This window comes from Pinus tabuliformis, chromosome 6 (genome assembly GCF_031772625.1).
Source record: "Pinus tabuliformis cultivar Carrire ecotype Pingquan chromosome 6, CPIR1, whole genome shotgun sequence".
Taxonomy (NCBI): domain Eukaryota; kingdom Viridiplantae; phylum Streptophyta; class Pinopsida; order Pinales; family Pinaceae; genus Pinus; species Pinus tabuliformis.
Genome location: NC_142292.1, coordinates 746,918,829 through 746,939,656, shown reverse-complemented (window position 1 = coordinate 746,939,656; position 20,828 = coordinate 746,918,829). Strand labels below are relative to the sequence as shown.

Here is a 20,828-nt window from a genome sequence, read left to right as displayed (position 1 = left end):
TTAGAGCAGCAGCATGATGACAGTATGTACAGCAACATGTATAGGTACAACTCTAGGTGACAGTTAGTGCAGCAGCATGATGATAGTATGTACAACAACATGTATGGGTACAACAGTGAGTGGTGCAGCATAGTGCACCATGATGGGTACAACCATGACTAGTTGCATCTCAGTGACAAGAGTAGCTCAATGAATGGGTGTAGCACAGTGACAGGTGCAACATGAAGATGAGGTGCAGCACAGTGAGGTGTTGTATGTTGATGGAGTCACCTTAAAGGATCTGTTGAAGCAGTCTACCTTCACCTAAGCTCAAATCAGCTACCTCATGTGACATCTTCTTAGAGAAGATCTTTGCTCTTATTTTGATAAGTCAAAATGTTGACTTCTGATGTATATGTACTATCCCTCTCTCTGCTGAACTACTGAAGAACATATGAGAAGAATTGATCAAGGGTTCCCCATATTGGGGTTTGTCCCTAACTAGCACCACATCTTGTGTCCTCTTGCCTTGGCTTGTCGTCTGCGATTTATGTTTTTGTTCTATCTGCAATTTACTATTATGCTAACGTGATTGCTAATTTGGAAAAGATATTGATCATCCGACATCGATACATGTGCTGATGCTAGGCCTTCTTGCCCAACATCCTCTGCACTGTTGCATCTTGTACTGCTGCCCATGGTTCTGCCACTGCCACTGCTACTGGTGACAAAGGACCCCAATAGTGATTTCCCTCATACCAGGACTCCTCCCATCGGTGAAAGTTTGTAAAAAGTAGGGAGCTTTAGCTTAGGTGATAGTGGGATATTTCTCCATCGTTTCCACTTGGTCTAGTAGTTGCCCCTTTCGAACCCCTCCTAGTGTTGAAGAATGCGTAACTAGGTTCGGTCTTCATTATTAAGAAATGTACTCTTGTGTATATAAAATCAAAAAGAAATTATTTTTATTATTATGAAGCTTCGGTTTCTTGCCCAAGGAATTTACTTTATAGGTCAAGCACTCATTAAAGTGCTTCTAGGGTTTGTCCTAGGTATTGGAGTTATTGTCATATCTAAAAGACCCTATGGGCACATTGTAAATCGTAAAAGAAATTTTATTGTCTTGAAAAATGTCAAAAATACCTCCAAGATCAAGTTGGCCTAAGAGCTATCAAGTCAGCCTACATGAAGAGCAACGTCCACCCTTGAAGAAGCCTATATGTAAGAGGAGCTCGTCCTCCTTTTGGATCATTCTCACTCACCTCTCATGCGAAGGAGGAAGCAGCAAAAGGACGAAGAAGGAAGTGCGAAGAAGAAAAGGACGAAGAATGTTGAAGTGTTTGGGTCTCTCTACATTCTTCTGGGAGTGCGAAGTTAGGGTTTCTGCGCTGGGGAAGTCTAAAGTTCGATTTTGGAAGCAAGAAGATCAAGAAGGCAAGCGAAGGTCTCTTAGGGCTTCCTACTAGCCCTAGAATCCATTTCAAGGCAAGCGAAGTCAAGCAAAGAGCAATTAGACGGAGATCGAAGTCTCCTAGAGACAAAGTAGCAATTGTTGGGAAGCAGAATTTTGCATTTACTGGGAGGTTGAATATATTGCAATTGGAGGTCGAGGAAGACTTGATCTTGGAGGGTATTTGTCTGAGTCTAGGTCATGGTATTCGTCAATTGAAAGATTTGAAAGATAAGAAGAGATTTTTCAGATTTTCCCCTCAACAGGAGGGGTTTTGGCCCTGGCTTGCAACCTATATATTGTGTCATTGTTCTTACTGTTTTGGTAGTTGTTTGATGTATTGCACATTGAAATAATAATAAAGATCAAAGCTAATAAGTAAAAAGGTAACACAAACAGTTATCAAGTTAAGAGAATTAACATATACATTGCCCTATTGAATTCTCAACATGGTATCAGAGCTAAGGTTCTCTAAGGGCATCATGAAGATCTCCTCTACAATGAAGAAGGTCATCAAAAGGATTGCAAGCCATCTCAAGAAAGGTATCAAAGAAGTATGGAGTCTCATATTCTCTTCAAAGAAGGTATCACTCAAAGAAAAGGATGAAGGACTCTTCTCGGCTCTCTCTAGGACATTCCAAGACGAAGATATTTGGGTGATTGATAGCGGTGCATCAAGACACATGATTGGTCACTCCCACCAATTGAAGACCTTGTCAAAAGGAAAATCCGCATACTTTGTGGAACTTGGAGACAACAAAAGCTATCCAATGAAAGGCATTGGATCATCATCTATAAATCTTGAAGATGGAAGCAACATCCACCTCAACAACATTCTATTCGTTTCAAGTTTGCACAAAAATCTACTTTCTATTTCAAGCTTAGAAGATAAAGGAGATAAAGTAGCTTTCATTGATGGAAAAGTAGTTGTATGGGCTAAAGGCACAAGCATAGAACAAGCAAAAGTAATTGGCATCCAAGAAGGAAGGCTCTACAGATTAATATCTCCTATAAATCATACCCTAGTCCACATTGAGATTAGTCCATGTAAACTTACCAACTCTAAATTCCATAGTAGATGGAATACCAAATCTAAAGGAGGATCATGAAGGTGTTTGCAAAGGATGTGCATTAGGAAAGAATACCAAGAGACCATTTGGAAGTAGTGTTTCACGGTCGAAAGAAATCTTGGACCTTATTCACTCTTATGTATGTGGCCCTATGACTCCCAAATCACTTGGAGGTCATCTTTATTATGTCACATTCATAGATGATCATTCAAGAAAGACCTAGGTTTACTTAATGAAAACCAAGGATGAAGTATTTACTAAATTTCAAGAATTCAAAGCAGAAGTGGAGAACCTTACAGAAAGAAGAATCAAGATACTAAGATCTGATAATGGAGGAGAATATACATCCAAAGAAATCATAGCATTCTATAAGGAACCTGGGATTAAGAGGGAGTTGATAGTTCAATATAATCCTGAACAAAATGGAGTTGTAGAAAGAAAGAACCGATCCATTGAAGAAAGTGTAAAAGCAATGTTACACGATCAAGATCTATCAAAGTTTCTATGGGGTGAGGCAACAAAGACAACAGTCTACATACAAAATCAATGTCCTCACAAATCTCTTGACAACAAGACTCCGGAAGAAGTGTTCAATGGGAAGAAGACATATGTAGATCACCTCCGAATCTTTGGGTGTCCTGTGTATATACATATACCTAAAGACAAAAGAAAGAAGTTGGATCATTCCAATGTGAAAGGTACATTTGTCAGATATAGTAACTCATCTAAAGCCTATAGCATGAAAGATGGACATCACATTGAAGTTAGTCGTGATGTCATATTTGATGAAAGCATAGCATTCAAGAAATCAAAAGAACTTTCTATAGATTCTGATGACGAAGAACTTCCTATATTTGAGAAAAAAGCTGACAAGGAAGAAGAAGGATCTCACCATGAGGAAGAAGGATCTAGTGAACCTGTTCAACCTACAGTCATTCAAGAAACAAGGAAAAGACCTAACTGATTGAAGTCTACACTAAATAATGCAGAAGGTCATGGGGCAGCTCAAGGATCATTTAGAGAAAGTGAAAGACCCAAGAGATGTTCTGGGTATGCTGCATACATGACAAAGTTAATAGAAGCAGAACCATCAACATTTGAGGAGGCTATAAAACATCAAGAATGGAAAGATGCCATGAATGAAGAATATCAAATTATAATAAAGAATGGAGTCTGGGAGATCGTACCTAGGCCTAAAGAAAAGTCTACCGTTACTTCCAAATGGATCTATAAGATCAAGCATGCAACTGATGGAAGTATAGATAAATATAAAGCAAGATTTGTGGCCAGAGGTTTCTCTCAACTAGAAGGCATCGACTATGAAGAAACATTTGCTCCAACAACAAGATATACTACAATTCGATCATTAGTCTCTCTGGCAGCATCAATGGGATGGAACATCCACCAAATGGATGTCAAGACTACATTTCTGAATGGCACAATAGATGAAGAAGTCTATATAGAACAACCCTTGGGATTTGAAGCAAAGGACAAGAAGGCATATGTTTGCAAATTGAAGAAGGCACTATATGGCCTCAAGCAAGCACCAAGGGCATGGTATGCTAGGATGGATGCATACCTAGAAAGATTAGGCTTCACGAAGAGCTCTGTTGACTCAAACCTCCATATCAAGGTTGTAAACAATGAACCTATAATCACTCTTCTGTATGTAGATGATCTTCTCTTAACAGGTGTAGAAAGTCGAATTGAAGAATGTAAGAAGCAATTGGAAGCAAATTTGACATGAAGGACCTTGGGCTGATGCATTACTATTTGGGACTGGAAGTTTGGCAAGAACCTAATGAAGTCTACTTAGGTCAAGGAAAGCATGTGATCGAGATATTGAAGAAGTTCGACATGATGGACCGTAAACCAATGACCACTCCAATGATCACTAACTTGAAGAAAATAAGAATTTCTTAATCAAGCGTTGTGGATCCTTCCAGATATAGACAACTCATCAGTTCACTAATGTATTTAGTGAATACTAGGCCAGACATATGTTTTGCAGTGAATGTACTCAATCAGTTCGAAGTGGAGACAAAACATGATCATTGGATAGCAGCAAAACGTATTTTGAGATATCTATGAGGAACCATCAACTATTGCTTGAAGTATGATAGAAGGAATATTATGCAACTTACTAGTTATACAGATTCTGACTAGGGAGGCAATGAACAAGATGGAAGAAGCACTACGGGAGGATGTTTCAACTTAGGATCCTCTATGGTCTCTTGGATGAGCAGGAAACAAAACACGGTTGCATTAAGTAGCGCTGAAGCTGAGTATGTTGCAGCATGTCAAGTCACCACGGAAGCAGTTTGGCTAAGGAAGTTGTTGTCTGACTTGTTCGAAGGACCGATGAACCCTACAGCGATACACTATGATAACACCAGTTGTATTTGTTTGTCTGACGACCCATTGTTTCATGGGAAGACAAAGCATATCAACAAGTATCACTATATACGAGAGCTAGTACAAAATGGTGTGGTGCAGATACAATACATCTCCACTGATGAGTAGGTAGTTGAAATATTGAGGAAAGCACTTCCAAACAAGAAGCTTGTTTACTTAAGGGACAAGCTTGGTTTGGTGGTGTTGACCACTACGTGTCAACTACCCGTAGCAATGCACCCCCTTTTCTTCGCAAAAGGGATAGCGCTTGATCGACGTGTCTGTGCCATTCGATTGTCATCATTAGCCCAATCATGTTATGTTGTTAACCCAGTCTACATGTGTAAATTGTAAATAATCTTAGCAGGTCTAAGTCATGTATGTAAATTGCCTAGGCAAACCTAATTTTCTAGTGATAATCTACATTCCAGAAGGTTTTTTGTCTCACCGATCCATGATCGGCAGAGTTTTCCTTCAGCCTAACCCCAAAGTCGGAATGAATTTTGTCATTGGAATCTTAGGGGAATCCTAGTATGCTTCGGTCTACGTAAAAGTAATTTGGAAATAATTCTAACTATTTGGTTAGGTTATTACAAATTGCTTGATCTGCTAGATTATGTTTGTGTCGCAGAACTGGGTGGTCTATGAGGGTCTATGTCAAATGGGTTTTCCCCCTTGAGATGTAAAATTGTAAAAGTCATGATGTAAAGTGTCTTGAGGGTTAAAAAATGTTTTATCCCCTCATAAGTCCTAAGTCCTAGGTCCTCAGGGATTTTTCCAAAGGCTAGGTTCGAGAATCCAATAAAAATAATAAAAATTAAAAAATATAAAAATAATAAAAGATATAAATAATAATAAAAATTAAAAATTAAAAAATTTGAAAAAATAATAAAATAATAACAAGTCAATGTTTTAAGTAAATAAATGCAGAATTTCAATTTTCTAATATATTAAAATGCATTTAAAAATTCGACGGATGAGATTAAAAGGGATTTTGAACCTCATCGACGATCGAGATCATTTTGACATGGATCACTTGAACTAGCCATTGGGAATTTTTCCTTTATATAGGGTGTCAGGGGTCATTTGAGATCAGATTGGATCTTAGAGTCTGGTTCTAAAGAAAGCTCTCTTGTAGTCATTTTTTGTGCAATAAAGAAAGACTTTGGGGTTGAAAATCTTGTTGGTGTTACTCTTCTGAAAATGCTGTAAGATGTTTTATTTTTCTGCATAATTTTATTTTCAGCCATTAATAATAGCTTGTGAAGATTGATCTAGGCACAGGTATCTTGTCTGATCTCTGTGGTTTGAATGACAGTTTAGATTCTGAAATATAATGGCAGGTATCTCTATTTGATCTGAATTTCACTATTGTTTTCTCCCTCTATTTTAATGGTTGATCTAAGTTGTGCAGGATATCCTTAATTTTACCAGGCGTTAGAGGAAGTTCTCGGCTGAACCAGCCAACTCCCGGATTGCGTTTTCTGAAAGAGCCCAGCCAGTTTTGATCCCGGGCTTATCATTTGAAAAAAAAAAATTTATGAATGCATGAAGGGTTTTTTTCTGAAGCATCTCACATTAAATTTAAATTCTGAAAATATTACTGTGGATTATTGAAAGATCTGGCTGCTTAAGAGTCGAAAATCTGTAAATATTGAAAAATTTTAGCTGGTTTTAGGGTTTCAGTTTTGTTTCTGGCACATTTTACTTCTCGGTGTTCTGTTTTTTGCCATTGTAGGTTGTAGGTATAAATTTTAAAAGTTTTTCAAGGTTTCCACCATGGATAATCTTCAGCATATTTTCTAATTTTCTGAGGGAATTTGATGGTTTATCAAAGTTGTTTTGCTGCTCGGGGTTTATTTTTATTTGCAAAGAAATTTTGAATTTTTTTTCTAGGAGGCTGCGGTCTTGCCTTGCATCCTCTGCTCCAGCGTGCTGCCAGAACCATCCAAATTTCTCCACACAGCACCCTGCCTGTATCTACCTTCCTTCCCGCGTTCCTCACATTCAACGCTGCCAATCCTGCCATACATATCTATTTCCTTCCCCACGCTACTCCATAATTGGCTCCATTTTTTTTACAACGCTTTTCAAACTCTCCTCCACGCAGCCTTTTCCCTTTGCAGCCTTTCTCCCCTCTCTACGTATTCATATCCCGCAACCACTTAATCCGCTCTTCATCGTAGCCAAACCTGGCTTATGCTCTGCGTTTCCTCAAACCCTCCATCGCAGCTATCCCTCCAAGCTTCTCACATAGCACCCAAGAATCCATTCTGCAAACACAAGATCAAAACCTATGTGGTTCCTTCATCCTCTATGCTGCCCTGGACCTGAACGTGTCCCTCACGCGGCTCCTCCATGCACTTTTCTTTACCCGCTGCCGAATAATAGGCTACAGTGATCCGCTCCTCACTCTTTGACCAGCGTATCATCCCTGTCCGGCTGCATTTTCGACCCACACAGTATCTCCTTTCTCCTTGCAACAAGTCTGTTATCAACTCTTTCTGCCTTCATCCATCGACCCGTGTCCTCATCATCTAAGTGCTGCCATCCTCTCGGTGCGTTTTCTGCTTTCCAAGCCTGCAAATTCTCCACGCTGCCACCATCAAGTTCTCACGGAAGCCTGCAGAGAAAAGTCATAAAAAAAAACGATTTTGATTAGCATAGGTTTGGTTTTGTTTTGTTATATGCGTAGGACCATAAAAAATAAAATTTTGATTTTTGTTTGCATTCATTTTTATTTATTTTACTTTTATGGTTTTAAATCATTAAAATCTAAAAAATAAAAAATCTAAAAAGCAAAAATTTCAAAGCATTTCATTTTTCTTTGTATATATGGCTAGGGTTATATTTAGTCTTATGCGTTGATTAAAATTAAAGCTAGGGTATAGTTAGGATTTAAGATTGTCTCACCCTTTCTTTTTTTTTATTTACTTTTATTTAGTTAGGTTCTAGTTTTAGATATATTTGAGTCATTTTATTTTTCTTAGTTAGATCTTTATTTGGTTTTTTCATTTAGATTTAAAAGTTCTATTTATTTAGATTTTAGACTTCATAAATTTCACTTTTCATATGTTTTAGATTTTAGTTTAGTTTTATCTTAGTTTTAAATTTAGAATTTTAAAATCATAAAAATTAAAAAAAATCAATAAAAGATTAAAACATTCATAAAAAGTTAAAATATTTCTTTTTATTTTCTAGACTTTAGTTTAGATTAGATTTTATTTAGAATCTTAGTTTTGTTTAAATTTTTTTAGACTTAAAATTTTATTAAAAAAAAAATTAAAAAAAAAAAAAAATATATATATACATATATATATATATAAGATATTTAAAAAATTAAAAAATTTTGAAAAAAAAACTAATTGAAAATTGAAGATTTCTTTTAAAGTCTTTTTTCCGTTAAATGAGCTTAAATGTTTGCATCTGGAGATTAACTATTTGAATCTAGTTAGCATTTAAATTTTATGGTTGTTTAAAGCATTTAATCTTTAGAAATTTAATTGTTGGATCATCGTTAAAGCATTGTGAATTTACTGGGTATCTTGCATTGCTTGGGTTATTTGATAAATGATTGTTAATGGTGGAATTACAAAGTTCATATTTTTGCAGTTTAGATAAACAATTATTTAATCATTAACTCCATAAGGCATTGGTCCTTTAATTTCCAAATATCAATCAGGTGCTAAATTGCCTTGCTTTGTCTCCCAACCCAACTGGTCCACAGTTGGTTTTCCTTCATCCCATAGGGTCTACCCCCCTTAGCCTCGGGAGACGGCTTAAACGAAGGGATCGGGGATCAGGGTGACAGCCCCCGGTCTGAGCGTTGTCACGCTGCTTGGACAGTTTGTGCAACAACAGGTGGATTTGTCCTTCCTAATTGAGAGGGAGAGATAGACACAACATTCTTGTCTTCACTTGGGAAGAAAGAATGGAGGATTAGGTAACCATCTGGCATTCGATACTCTTTGAAAAAGTGGTAGGGCATTCAAGATAAGAGTATTCATGGACTGATATTCTTTGAGGATTAGCTACCCAAGATAAGAATAGTCCAACAAAAGGGCATACTCTGTGAACACCCGGGTGGAGTATTGATCCGAATTGGATCGTTATAATTTTTGTCATCCATCTCGATGCATTTGGAGTGGAAAAAGTGGAGAAATCATCTCACGGGACCGTTTTTACTAGTAGACTGTAGGACCCAGTCTGGCGAAACGAGGTCTTAAACCTTCCGGGAGTGTTTTGAGGCATCAAACGGCGTTTTTTCGAGGTAAACCTTTGCTGCTTGAGATGCAGCACCTTTTCATGCTATTCTACACACGAAAAGCTTTCCAATGGCGCAAGAATCACATCAATTGGAATCTGTATGCAAAAGTTATGCCACTCAGAAGTTGACCTTCTTGTTTTCACACCTATAGTTTGGGAGATGCCATCTCAGCCCCCATTATTCATGGAGAAGGAGCTAGCCACATGTTTGTGATGTAAAAGACTCTAGAAGGGTCTATTTTGTAACTCTAGTTAAGAGTTGATGTAGTCAAACTTAACCACTAGTAGGCTATCGGGCTGTGTTATAACCGGGCCACTAGGAGGAAGAGGCATTCCATTCTTTCGAGAGCATTTTGTTCCATAGTTAAGCAAAGATGGTCAGGAGAGAGAGGAGGTAGAGCACACACAGTGGATTTGTGCACTGTAGCAGCCCATGGGCCACAGACATTACTTCTTTGTATCTGCAGCCATCTAAGTCACATAACACGAGGACACGAGACACGAAGGACACGTAAATACGAGTATTCAATATGAAACGCAGCAACCTAGAAACAGGACACGGGGGACACGTTTTATATATATTTAATAAAATATATATATATATATATATATATATATATATATATATATACCGAAATATAGTTGTTTATCCATATTAAATTGCAGGTTGCAGCTTATCTAATCAAATTAAAATATAATTACTTCTCAAATTTCATAGTTCACTTTAAAAAAAAAATAGAATCAAAATTTACTATTTAGAAATTAGAATGTGATATGCTTGGTCTTGATTCTTGAATATTCAATGTTCATTGTTCATGTACAACTTACAAGCACATAAGAAACTACTAAGTACTTACTACAAACTATAAATTTAGAACTTAGATATTAAAACCATAAAATGCAGATTTTTCATTAAGTCATCAAAATCAAAATGTATCATTGTTCAATGTTTACAACAATGTTGCATTAATCATTATCAGGATAATATCGGCGCGAGGAAAAAATAGGAAAAAATCGTAATTATCGAGAAACAATCGAAAATAATCGGGAAAAAACCGTTTGGTACAAAAATATTCTTTTTTTTTCATTTTTTTCATTTTTTTCATTTTTTTTAATATTTGAACCATCTACAACATAAAATAAATACATTGACACATAAATATGATAAAAGAACTAATATATAAGATGTTTAATATCATTTCTAGTGCTAAAATCACACATAACATTGAATCATGTCCTGAATAGTAAGCCCTGACTCCTGAGTCCCAACTCAGCCTCAAAATATCAACAAAAAATATAATAATGTATCTCATCATGTCATAATGTCATATATAATAAAATGAAGAAAATAACTAAAGTCTAATCCTATTGATTTCCTCTGCCCCTCTTGCAAGAAAATGCCACAGCTTTCCCTTTCCCTCTAGATGTAGATGCTGGTGCTGGTGGAGTTGGCAATGGAGTTTGCTATGCTCTAGAAGCTGAAGAACTAGAAGTAGGAGCTATAGGAGGTAGACCACGTTCTCTACTGGTGGCAGGGGTAGCCCGGGCAGGTGGTGTCACCTGGAAACATTACAATCTCCCAATCCTGAAATCTTGAAAAACTAATAAGTCTACTACATTTTGAATGAAATCTAAAATTCTACTTTCTCCATATGAAATCCAATGAGGCCGAAACCACTCTCAAACATCCCGAGTCATTTCATGGTAATGTTAAAAATTTAAGTAAAAGGATGAAAATGAAGATTAAGGAGAATGTCACTTTTACTTTAAGAATTTAACATTACCATGAATAGCATATCAATACTAGTGCCTACACTTGATCATTAAGTTGTCCCACTCAAAAATTATTTGTTTCTTTCAAAAAAAATTGCAGCTTAGGCAGGCAACGTTTCCTATCAACGGAATACGCGTTTTCCAGATGCGGGACATGACGAAAATCAGCGAATACGTTTTACATTTTACAGGACACGATGAAAAACGTTTCGACACGTTTTAGGGCCGTTTTCGTGTCCGACATGTAAAATACGGGACACGGGACCTTGGAGGACGTGTCCTATGACTTAGGCAGCGATATTTCTAGACATAGAAAGAGAGCGAAACGGCCTCACCTTCCAGCTGTGTTTTCTCCCGAAATGGTTTCCCAAAGAACATATCTTGTGTATTATGTGTGTGTGAGCTTATTTTATCAGTGCTTGATTTACTTTTACATGCATGCACTAATTACAGTTAATTTTACAGATCTAGAAATTAAATAAAACTGTAATAGTGTAGAATCTTGGATTTTTAATATAGTATTATCAGATCTGTTGTGACGAACTGTCCAATGGAATATCCATGGCGGTTTACGGATCATTTGGCATCGGAGCAGGTTTCTTTGGGTATTTTGTGGAGATTGCAGGAATCTAGATCAGCGAGACCGAAAATCGTAAAACCCTAATCATGGGCGACGAATCTGTAAATGAATCTTGTGATCCTATAGAGGTGAGGTTTTCACGTCTCAAAGAACAAGTCGCGGATATAAACCACAATGTAAACCTCCTCATGGTAGCCCTAAGCAATAAGTTGGGGATATTTGGAGAAGAAGGGGGTTCGAATGCAGAGGACAAATCAGAAGGGGGATCAGGAGATCGGGAAGATGCAGATAACCAGCCGAAGAAAGAACCTAGAAAAGATCAACCCAATTCGAGTGTCGTGAACCAACCCCTATTTAAAGTGGAAGCAAAACCATAGCGAGATTGACGCTCAGAAGTTGAACCACCAGTTGCAACAACTGATAGTTTATTTCAGTGTCCATCATATTGAGGAAGGGTAGGAAATCTCATTCACGCGGCAGAAATTGGAGAGCTATGCAATGACTTGGTGGGAGAGACACACAGAAACCCTGAGGTTGGAGGGAGAACCTCCTGTGACTAAGTGGGAGGATTTCAAAACCCTCATTTAGTCACAGTTTTATACCATTGGGTACGTGGAAGACCAATGGATCTGGTGGCATTACTTCAGGCAAAAGCCGAGCCAAAGCGTTCAGGAGTACACCACAGAATTCAAAGGTGGCTATAATGTTGGGTATCTCTTGAAAGAACCCAGATGTACTCCTCAAGTATTTGGGGGGTCTTCACTGCCATTTGTGTGAACAAGTGATGTTGTTCAAGCCCAAAACAGTGGACGAGGCTTGTGTACAAGCACAATACCTGGAGAACATAGGCCTGAAAAGAGTGCAATCAAGTGGATCAAAGCAAAAGGAGCAACAAGATGCTTCTAAGGAGGGGAAGAAGAAGCAAAAAGGGGGAAAAGATAAAAAGACGGCAGCCACAACACACCAGTGCAAAGATCCTATCAACCACTGCAACCACTGCAACATTGATGGCCATACAGAGGATAAGTGTTGGAAATTGCATCCAGAGCTAAATCTGAAGAACAAGAAGAAAGATAATAAGAAGAAGAATCTCATGGCCACTGATTTGAGCAACCAACTTGAAAGCAGCTCGGACGTGGATGAGAAGATCATTTGCGCATCAGTGCAGAAGGAGGTGAATTTGAGTAGACTTCGGCAACAGGAACAGAAAGAAATGACCAAACTCTTCCATGTAAAGATACAGGTCAAGAAGACAAAGATTGATGCTTTTTTTGACTTAGGATCGCAGGCAAATCTCATTGCAACAAATCTAGTCAAGAAGTTGGGGCTGGAAGTTTGTGATCATCCAAACCCATATCCATTGGGATGGGTACATAAGGATGCAAAGTTGAAGGTAACAAAACAGTGCAAAATTAGATTTGCTATCAGTGTTGATTTTATTGATGAAGTAGATCTGGATGTGGTTCCCCTTGATGTACGTGGAGTCATGCTTTGGAGTCCATACATGTACATGTGTGATGCAATATTCATGAGGAGAGCTAACCAGTACCGGCTCATCAAGGATGGAAAATCGTTCATCATCAATGTGCACAAAGGCAAGTCGAAAATTTCATTAGTAAGTGCCAACCAGGCCAAGAAATTGATCAGTTCCAGCAAGAAGTATGTTTGATTGTTTTTAAGAGAAGGTCTGTCTGTAGAGGAGTCGATAAGAGGCAAGGCATCCCTAGAGGGGTGCACTAAAAAACAAAAACAGCAATTGGAGGAGTTGTTACAGGCATACAAGGACGTGTTCCGAGAGCCTAAAGGGTTACCCCCTAAGAGAGAAGTGGAGCACGAGATCCAGCTATTGCCAAACTCCCCATTGCCAAATATTCGGTTCTACAAGCAGTCTGTTATAGAAGCAAGGTGAAGAAATAGTTGTAGCAACTGCTGGAACATGGTGTCATTCGATCGAGTACATCACTATGTGGGTCACCCATCATCATTGTGCCAAGCAAGGATGGGACTTGGAGGATGTGTATAGATTACAGGGCACTGAATAAAATCACGCTCAAGAACAGATACCCCCTGCCTAGGATAGACGATCTACTAGATCAGTTGCAGCAAGTAAAGTATTTCACCAAGCTGGACTTAAAGTCTAGATATCAACAAGTTCAATTCAAAGAAGATACATGGAAGATCGCCTTCAAAACCAGGCAAGGTTTGTATGAGTGGTTAGTTATGCCTTTTGGTCTATGTAATGCACCAACTACATTTATGAGATTATTGAATGATGTACTTCGCCCTTTTATAGATTCATTTGTTATTGTCTATTCGGATGATATAGTGGTATATAATGCTACCTGGGAGGAGCATATTTCACATTTGACGGAGGAGTTGGAAACATTGAAGAAGCACCAGCTGCTAGCAAATCTCAAGAAGTGCGAGTTTATGCAACAGTCCTTGGTGTATTTGGGATATGTGATTGGTAGAGGAGAATTAAAGATAAATCCTTCCAAGATGGAGGCCACCATGAAATGGTTGGTGCCTACTAATGTTACTAAGGTTCAGACTTTCATTGGAGCAGCACAGTACCTGAAGAAATTCATAGCCTCGTTTTCAGCGGTAGCAGCACCGCTCCACGCCATAACAGTAAGTGGAAAGACTTTCCAGTGGGGAAAATGGCAGCAGAAGGATTTCGATGAGTTAAAGAAGATCAATGAAGGACAAGTGCTGGCATTACCAAACTTGCAACGACCCTTTGAAGTGGAGAGAGATGTGAGTGGGTATCCTATGGTAGTTGTCTTGATGCAAGGAGGAAGGACTGTTTTCTACCATTCTGAAGTATTTCATGGGGCAGTTCTTAACTACCCTACCTACGACAAGGAGCTTTATGCCATGGTGCAAGTTGTGAAGAAGTGGAAGCACTATCTGATGAGAAACAAGACAATAATCCACACAGATCACCAACCGTTACAGTACTTGGAAGCCCAAAGTAAGCTACAACAGACCGGGCATTACAAGTGGATGGGCTTTTTATAGCAGTTTCATTTGGTGATCAAGTATAAGAAGGGCAACACAAATAAGTTGGTTGATATGCTTTCAAGGCCACCTACATCAAATATTACAGCTTTGGGGACTCTTATGCACATGGAGCCATTCACCCATGATGCATACAAAGAGGCATATTCAGAAGATAAGGACTTCAAGGAGGTGTATCAGCAGTTGCAGAGTCAGAGTCATGTGCACGATGGTCACAGCACCGTTGACTACCATCTCCAGGATGGGTTACTCTACAGGTTGGATAAGCTATGTGTTCCTAAAGGTAAGCGTTTGCAGTTGATTAGAGAGGCTCACACCTCCAAGGTTGCGGGCACTTTGGTGTAGGTTAGACTATGGCTAACTTGTAGAGGTATGTGTATTGGCCCAAGATGCAAGAATAAGTAGCTAGGTTCATAAGAGGACGTATGCTTTGTTGTACTAGCAAGCCTAGCAACAGGAAACAGGGTCTGTATCATCCCTTACCTGTAACTACTCGTCCTTGGGAAAGCATTTCCATGGACTTTGTGGGAGGTTTACCAACAACCAGGAAGGGACATGACATCCCTATTCGTGGTAGTTGACAGGTTCAACAAGATGTGTGTCTCGATGCTCTGTAAAAAGACCATCAGTGGACAAGAAGCAGCAAACTTGTTCTTTGGACAGGTTTGGGTACACTTTGAGATACAAAGGAGCATCATTTCAGATAGGGATACAAGATTTTTTAGTGCATTGTAGACTACATTGTGGGAGAAGATGGACACGAAGTTGAAGAGATCTACAGCATTCCATCCACAGATAGATGGGCAGACAAAAGTAGTCAATAGGACTTTGGTGCAGCTTATGAGGGGTTACAACCAAAAGCATCCGAAGACATGGGATGAAAATATGGTATATATACAACATTCTTATAACAGAGCAGTCCACACTTCTACAGGAAAGTCCTCATTTGAAACTTGTTTTGGATATTTGCCACCTTCACCTTTGGATATTGCATATGGGCAACAAGGAGGAGTGAAGGAAGACCTTACAGGAGATGCTTTGAGGGCTGAAAAATTTATAGATAACATCAAGCAGATCCATCTAAAGGTACAGGAAACATCGCAGAAGTCGCAGGTTAAGTATAAGATCAGGCATGATCAACACAGAACAGAGAAATCATTCAAGGTGGGAGACTGAGTATGGCTACAGTTGAACAAGGAGAGGCTGCAGGGGCTTGGTAAGAAAATCAAGGCTCTAAGGTATGGTCCCTTTGAGATAATGGAAAAAGTGGGTGATAATGCCTATCGAGTCAGTTTACCACCATATATGCGCATTTACTTAGTTGTAAATGCAAAGAATTTGAAACCCTATGAGCCTTACATGCTCGATCAGGAAGAGGAACAAGTCCTACCTTCTATGGAGGATTTGGCACCAGATGCTCAAGTAGAGTTGACAGAAGTTACAGTTTTGCAAAAGAGGTCCAAAACTACAAGGCAAGGGCAACAAGATCTTTGGCAGATTGGGTTGGAGGGACAACTTCCGGGCAAAGTTAAATGGTGGACCAGAGAAAAAGGTGGAGGAAAAATTTCCTCACCTCATTTAGTAAAAGATTTTGGGGACCAAAAGCCTCCCAAAATGGGGAAGTGTGATCTGAATTAGATCATTATATTTTTTGTCATCCATCTCGATGCATTTGGAGTGGAAAAAGTGCACGAATCATCTCATGGAACTGTTTTTACTGGCGGGACCCAGTTTGGTGAAACGGGGCCTTAAACCTTCTAGGAGCATTTTGAGATATCAAACGACAGGTTTTGGGGGTAAAACTTTGTCACACAAGCACAACACCTTTCATGTTATTCTACACACAGAAGCTTTCCAACGACGCAAGAATCACTTCAATCGGAATCCATATGCAAAATTTATGTCACCCAGAAGTTGACATTCTTGTTTTCACACCTATAGTTCGAGAGGATGCCACGTCAGCCCCCATTATTCATGGAAAAGGGGCTAGTCATGTGTTTGTGATGTAAAAGACTCTAGAAGGGTCTATTTTGTAACTCTATTTAAAAGTTGATGTAGTCAAACTTAACCACTAGTAGGCTATCGGGTTGTGTTATAACCGGGCCACTAGGAGGAAGAGGCATTCCATTCTTTCGAGAGCATTTTGTTCCATAGTTGAACAAAAATGGCCAAGAGAGAGAGGAGGTAGAGCACACAGAGAGGATTTGTGCACTTTAGCAACCCATGGGCCACAAACATTACTTCTTTGTATCTGCAGCCATCTTTCTAGACAGAGAAAGAGAGCGAAACGGTCTCACCTTCTAGTTGGGTTTTTTCCCGAAAGGGTTTCCCAAAGAGCATATCTTGTGTATTATGTGTGTGTGAGCTTATTTTGTCATTCTCTACTTTTCTGCTTGATTTACTTTTACATGCATGCACTAATTATAGTTAATTTTACAAATCTAGAAATTAAATAAAACTGTAATAATGTAGAATCTCATAATTTTAATATAATATTATCAGATATGTTGTGATGAACTGTCCAGTGGAATATCCACAGCGGTTTATGGATCAAGTATGTACTTTGGAGAGACAATGATGATGGTGTCTATACATCATTGGTCTCGCCAGCATTGTGCTATGATCTTGTGGATAGATAGAGTTGTTAGTCAAGGCCTTGCTATGTGACAATGTCGGTTATGATGATGCTAGACAGACGGGTTACCAATCTGACTCTTCTTATGAGGTCTCTTCAGATTGAGAATAGCCATGTACCTCTTATGAATACCTTCCTAGTTAAGAGAGAGTGTTGAAAAATGTGTAACTAGGTTCAGTCATCATTATTATGAAATGTACTCTTGAATATATCAAATGAAAAAGAAATTATTATTATTATTATCAAGCTTGGGTTTCTTGCCCAAGGAATTTATTTTATAGGTCAAGCACTCATTAAAGTGCTTCTAGTGTTTGTCCTAGGTATAGGAGTCATTGTCATATATGAAAGACCCTATCGGCACATTGTAAATTGTAAAAGAAAAATTATTTTTTCTTGAAAAATGTCAAAAATACCTCCAAGATCAAGTTGGCCTAAGAGCTATCAAGTCGAACTACATGAAGAGCAACGTCCACCCTTGAAGAAGCCTATATATAAGAGTAACTCGTCCTCCATTTGAATCATTCTCACTCATCTCTCATGCGGAGGAGGAAGCAATAGAAGGATGAAGAAGGAAGTGCGAAGAAGAAAAGGACAAGGAAAGTCGAAGTGTCTGGGTCTCTCTACATTCTTCTGGGAGTGCGAAGTTAGGGTTTCTACGTTGGGGAAGTCTAAGGTTCAATTTTGGAAGCAAGAAGATCGAGAAGGTCTCTTAGGGCTTCCTACTAACCCTAGAATCCATATCAAGGCAAGCGAGTCAAGGGAAGAGCAATTAGAGGGAGATCAAAGTCTCCTAGAGAGAAAGCAGCAGTTGTTGGGCAGTAGAATTTCGGATTTATTGGGAGGTCGAAGATATTGCAGCTGAGGTTGAGGAAGACTTAATCTTGGAGGGTATTTGTCTGAGTCTAGGTCATGGTATTCATCAATTGAAAGAACTGAAAGATAAGAAGAGATTTTCGGGTTTTCCCCTCAACAGGAGGGGTTTTGGCCTTGGCTTGAAGCCTATATATTGTGTCATTGTTCTTACTGTTTTGGTAGATGTTTGATGTATTGCACATTGGAATAATAATAAAGTTCAAAGCTAATAAGTAAAAAGGTAGCACAAACAATTATCAAGTTAAGAGAATTAACATATACATTTCCCCATTGAATTCTCAACACCTAGGACCCCTACTAGATTGAGCGGTAACAAACCCAGATGCATTTAATAAACTCCAACTCCCAAAAGCTTCAAAGGGGGGCACTCTAGATAAGTATGCACAAGTGGAATGATCCTTATGAATGCAACAATCTCACCCCTCCAACAAACTAGTGCGCCTCCCAAGGTGATCACCCCAGAATGTGGGTACTCTCCCTCAAGATGTAAAAATCACATAATTTCCTATGAAAACCATAGGAACCCCAAAGTTCATGGATGTTCCTCTCTAGAAGGGTGCAAGGATACATGTGAATGCAAATCATGCTAGGCCAAATCACTCATCAAACAAGGTGTTCCTCAATGAAGCACATGTCCTGGATGATTTGGCATGCCTCCAAATATGTGACAATGCCTTGAAAAGTGAAGTTCAATAAAAAAACATGCATCAAAAGCAGCAACCAAATGTTTATCAAGCCAGCATTCCCCATACACAGCCTACTTGTGTAGTATCTTCAATCTGGATCAAGACCACATGCAACATGAGGGATAACATATCTGATGCAGATTTTCATCTGGACAGGCCACAATTATGGCACAAGAAAGTCTACCCCTCTCCTAAATTTTTTGGATTTTGGTTATTTAATTTTAGTGTTTTACTTTGGTGATTTCAGCAAGTATTTGAATTACTTTTCAGCCTTTCATTTCATGGAAGTGTGTATGTGAAGTTAATCTAGGTATTGCAGCACTTGCCTTTTAAATAACTTGTCAGATATTTTGCTTCTTTTAGCTGCAATGTATCATCAATTACAAAAAACAAATTTAACCCTGCCTTCAAAAGGTTGAAGAGTTGAAAGAGTAATTGGAAGGGTACATGCCCCGATGTAGCATGTGGACAAGGTTGTTGGAGGATTTTGAGCAAAGTATTGTGAATTCTAGAGCTGACACAACAGATATGGAGGACTAATTAAAAAATATGAGATAAACATCTAGGTAGAACTTTATTAAAACAATCTACAAAACTATTCAACGCTATTGTGCATGCCCAGATTTAGCATGTGGACAAGGTTGTAGGAGGATTTTGAGCATGTATTGTGAACTCTAGAGTTGACACAACATATATGGGGGACTAATTAAAAAATATGAGATAAACATCAAGGTAGAACTCTATTAAAACAATCTACAAAAGTATTCAACGCTATTACTTAATAATAGGAGATCTCGATCCAACGGTTACCTCACTTTCTAAACCAATATATGATGATGAATCAATCTTTCCCACATTAAGAGCTGTGACAAACTGCTCCCTCGTTTTGGCATCATTGTAGTGCAAACAAATGAACTTGAACTGTCCTTCTGATGACTTCTCTAGTAAAGGCTTCAATGCAGCCACTTTATCATGCTCCATCTGCTCATATGACTTTCTCCGTTCTAGCTTCATTTCCTGCAAATTCTAACACGTTAATAAAAACTAAGCATGTCTAAAATCTATTTAGAGGAACATCATAGATAAGATAGTTTTATTAGTGTCCACGAATGACCAAGAAAGTAGGTCGAAGGGATTCAAAGTACACTCTAGTGGTGGCAAACTGTGGGAATGCCAAAGCAACTCCTACAGGTTAAATGATAAAGTAACATAAAATAAACCACTGCATTAGAGAAATACCCAGAAGCGTAAGCTAAGATGCAACCTCATAAAAGGCTACTTATGAACATAAGTAGGCAGAGAATAGACAGAAAAGGTTGAAACCTGGAGAATGTATTACCAAACTATTTAGATCACATGCTTATGTGTAGCTCAAACATTATACTACAAGCTACATGTCAGTAGTGTTGAAAAATGTAACTAGTGTCAGTCTTATAATGTAATAAAATGTAACTTTTATCATTGACATTTATTATTATTATTTATTTTTTGTCAAAGCATATTATTCATGCCTATAAGAGTTAAATAGAGTCAAAAGGAAGTTATTTTGGGTCAAAGAAAATGTATTTGAGTCATGTCCCATTTGGACATTTGTAAGAAAAAGAATTTTGAATTTTTATTGAGTCAAAATCCACCAAAATGTACAACTCGGCCCTCCTTGGGAACAAGTCAGTGTGGGCTTCCAAGAATCACCTATTCGACCTCCTGGACAGATATATATAGAGGACAGTTCGATCATTTTGGAGGACAGTCATTCATCATCATCATACATATCTTTTGCACCTAACTATTGGAAAAAAAGGACAAAAAAGTAGGAGAGAAAGAACTCGCACAAGTGGAGGAATTGCTGTGAAAGAAGGATGAATTTCAGAGCTCATTACAAGTCCAAAATTTCAAGAGCGAGATTTCGGAGAGGTCCAAAATTTCAGGAAAGTGACAGTTTGACTTATGTTGACTTTGCATGTGGAGGTGACTTGGAAGAGGGCTGGACTTCGGAAATTTGGTGGCAGTTCTGGTCTTGGTCTTGGGTCATTTTGATCCGATTCTATAAGAGAAGGATTGTTGTTGGGTTTTCCCCCTGTGGGATTTTGCCCTAGCTTGGAGC

The 20,828-nt window shown here is 38.5% G+C and overlaps 1 protein-coding gene across 4 annotated transcripts in view; it reads right to left on the bottom strand.

Moving 5' to 3' along the window:
• Nucleotides 1–20,828, bottom strand: part of EMB25 (DEAD/DEAH box helicase) — a 404,169-nt gene that overhangs the window by 182,279 nt on the left and 201,062 nt on the right. For all 4 annotated transcript variants that reach the window (XM_089421275.1, XM_089421277.1, XM_089421280.1 and 1 more), the window contains one exon: nucleotides 19,535–19,741. In XM_089421275.1, the coding sequence (XP_089277401.1) occupies nucleotides 19,535–19,741 (207 nt within the window). The remainder of the gene's footprint in view (nucleotides 1–19,534; nucleotides 19,742–20,828) is intronic.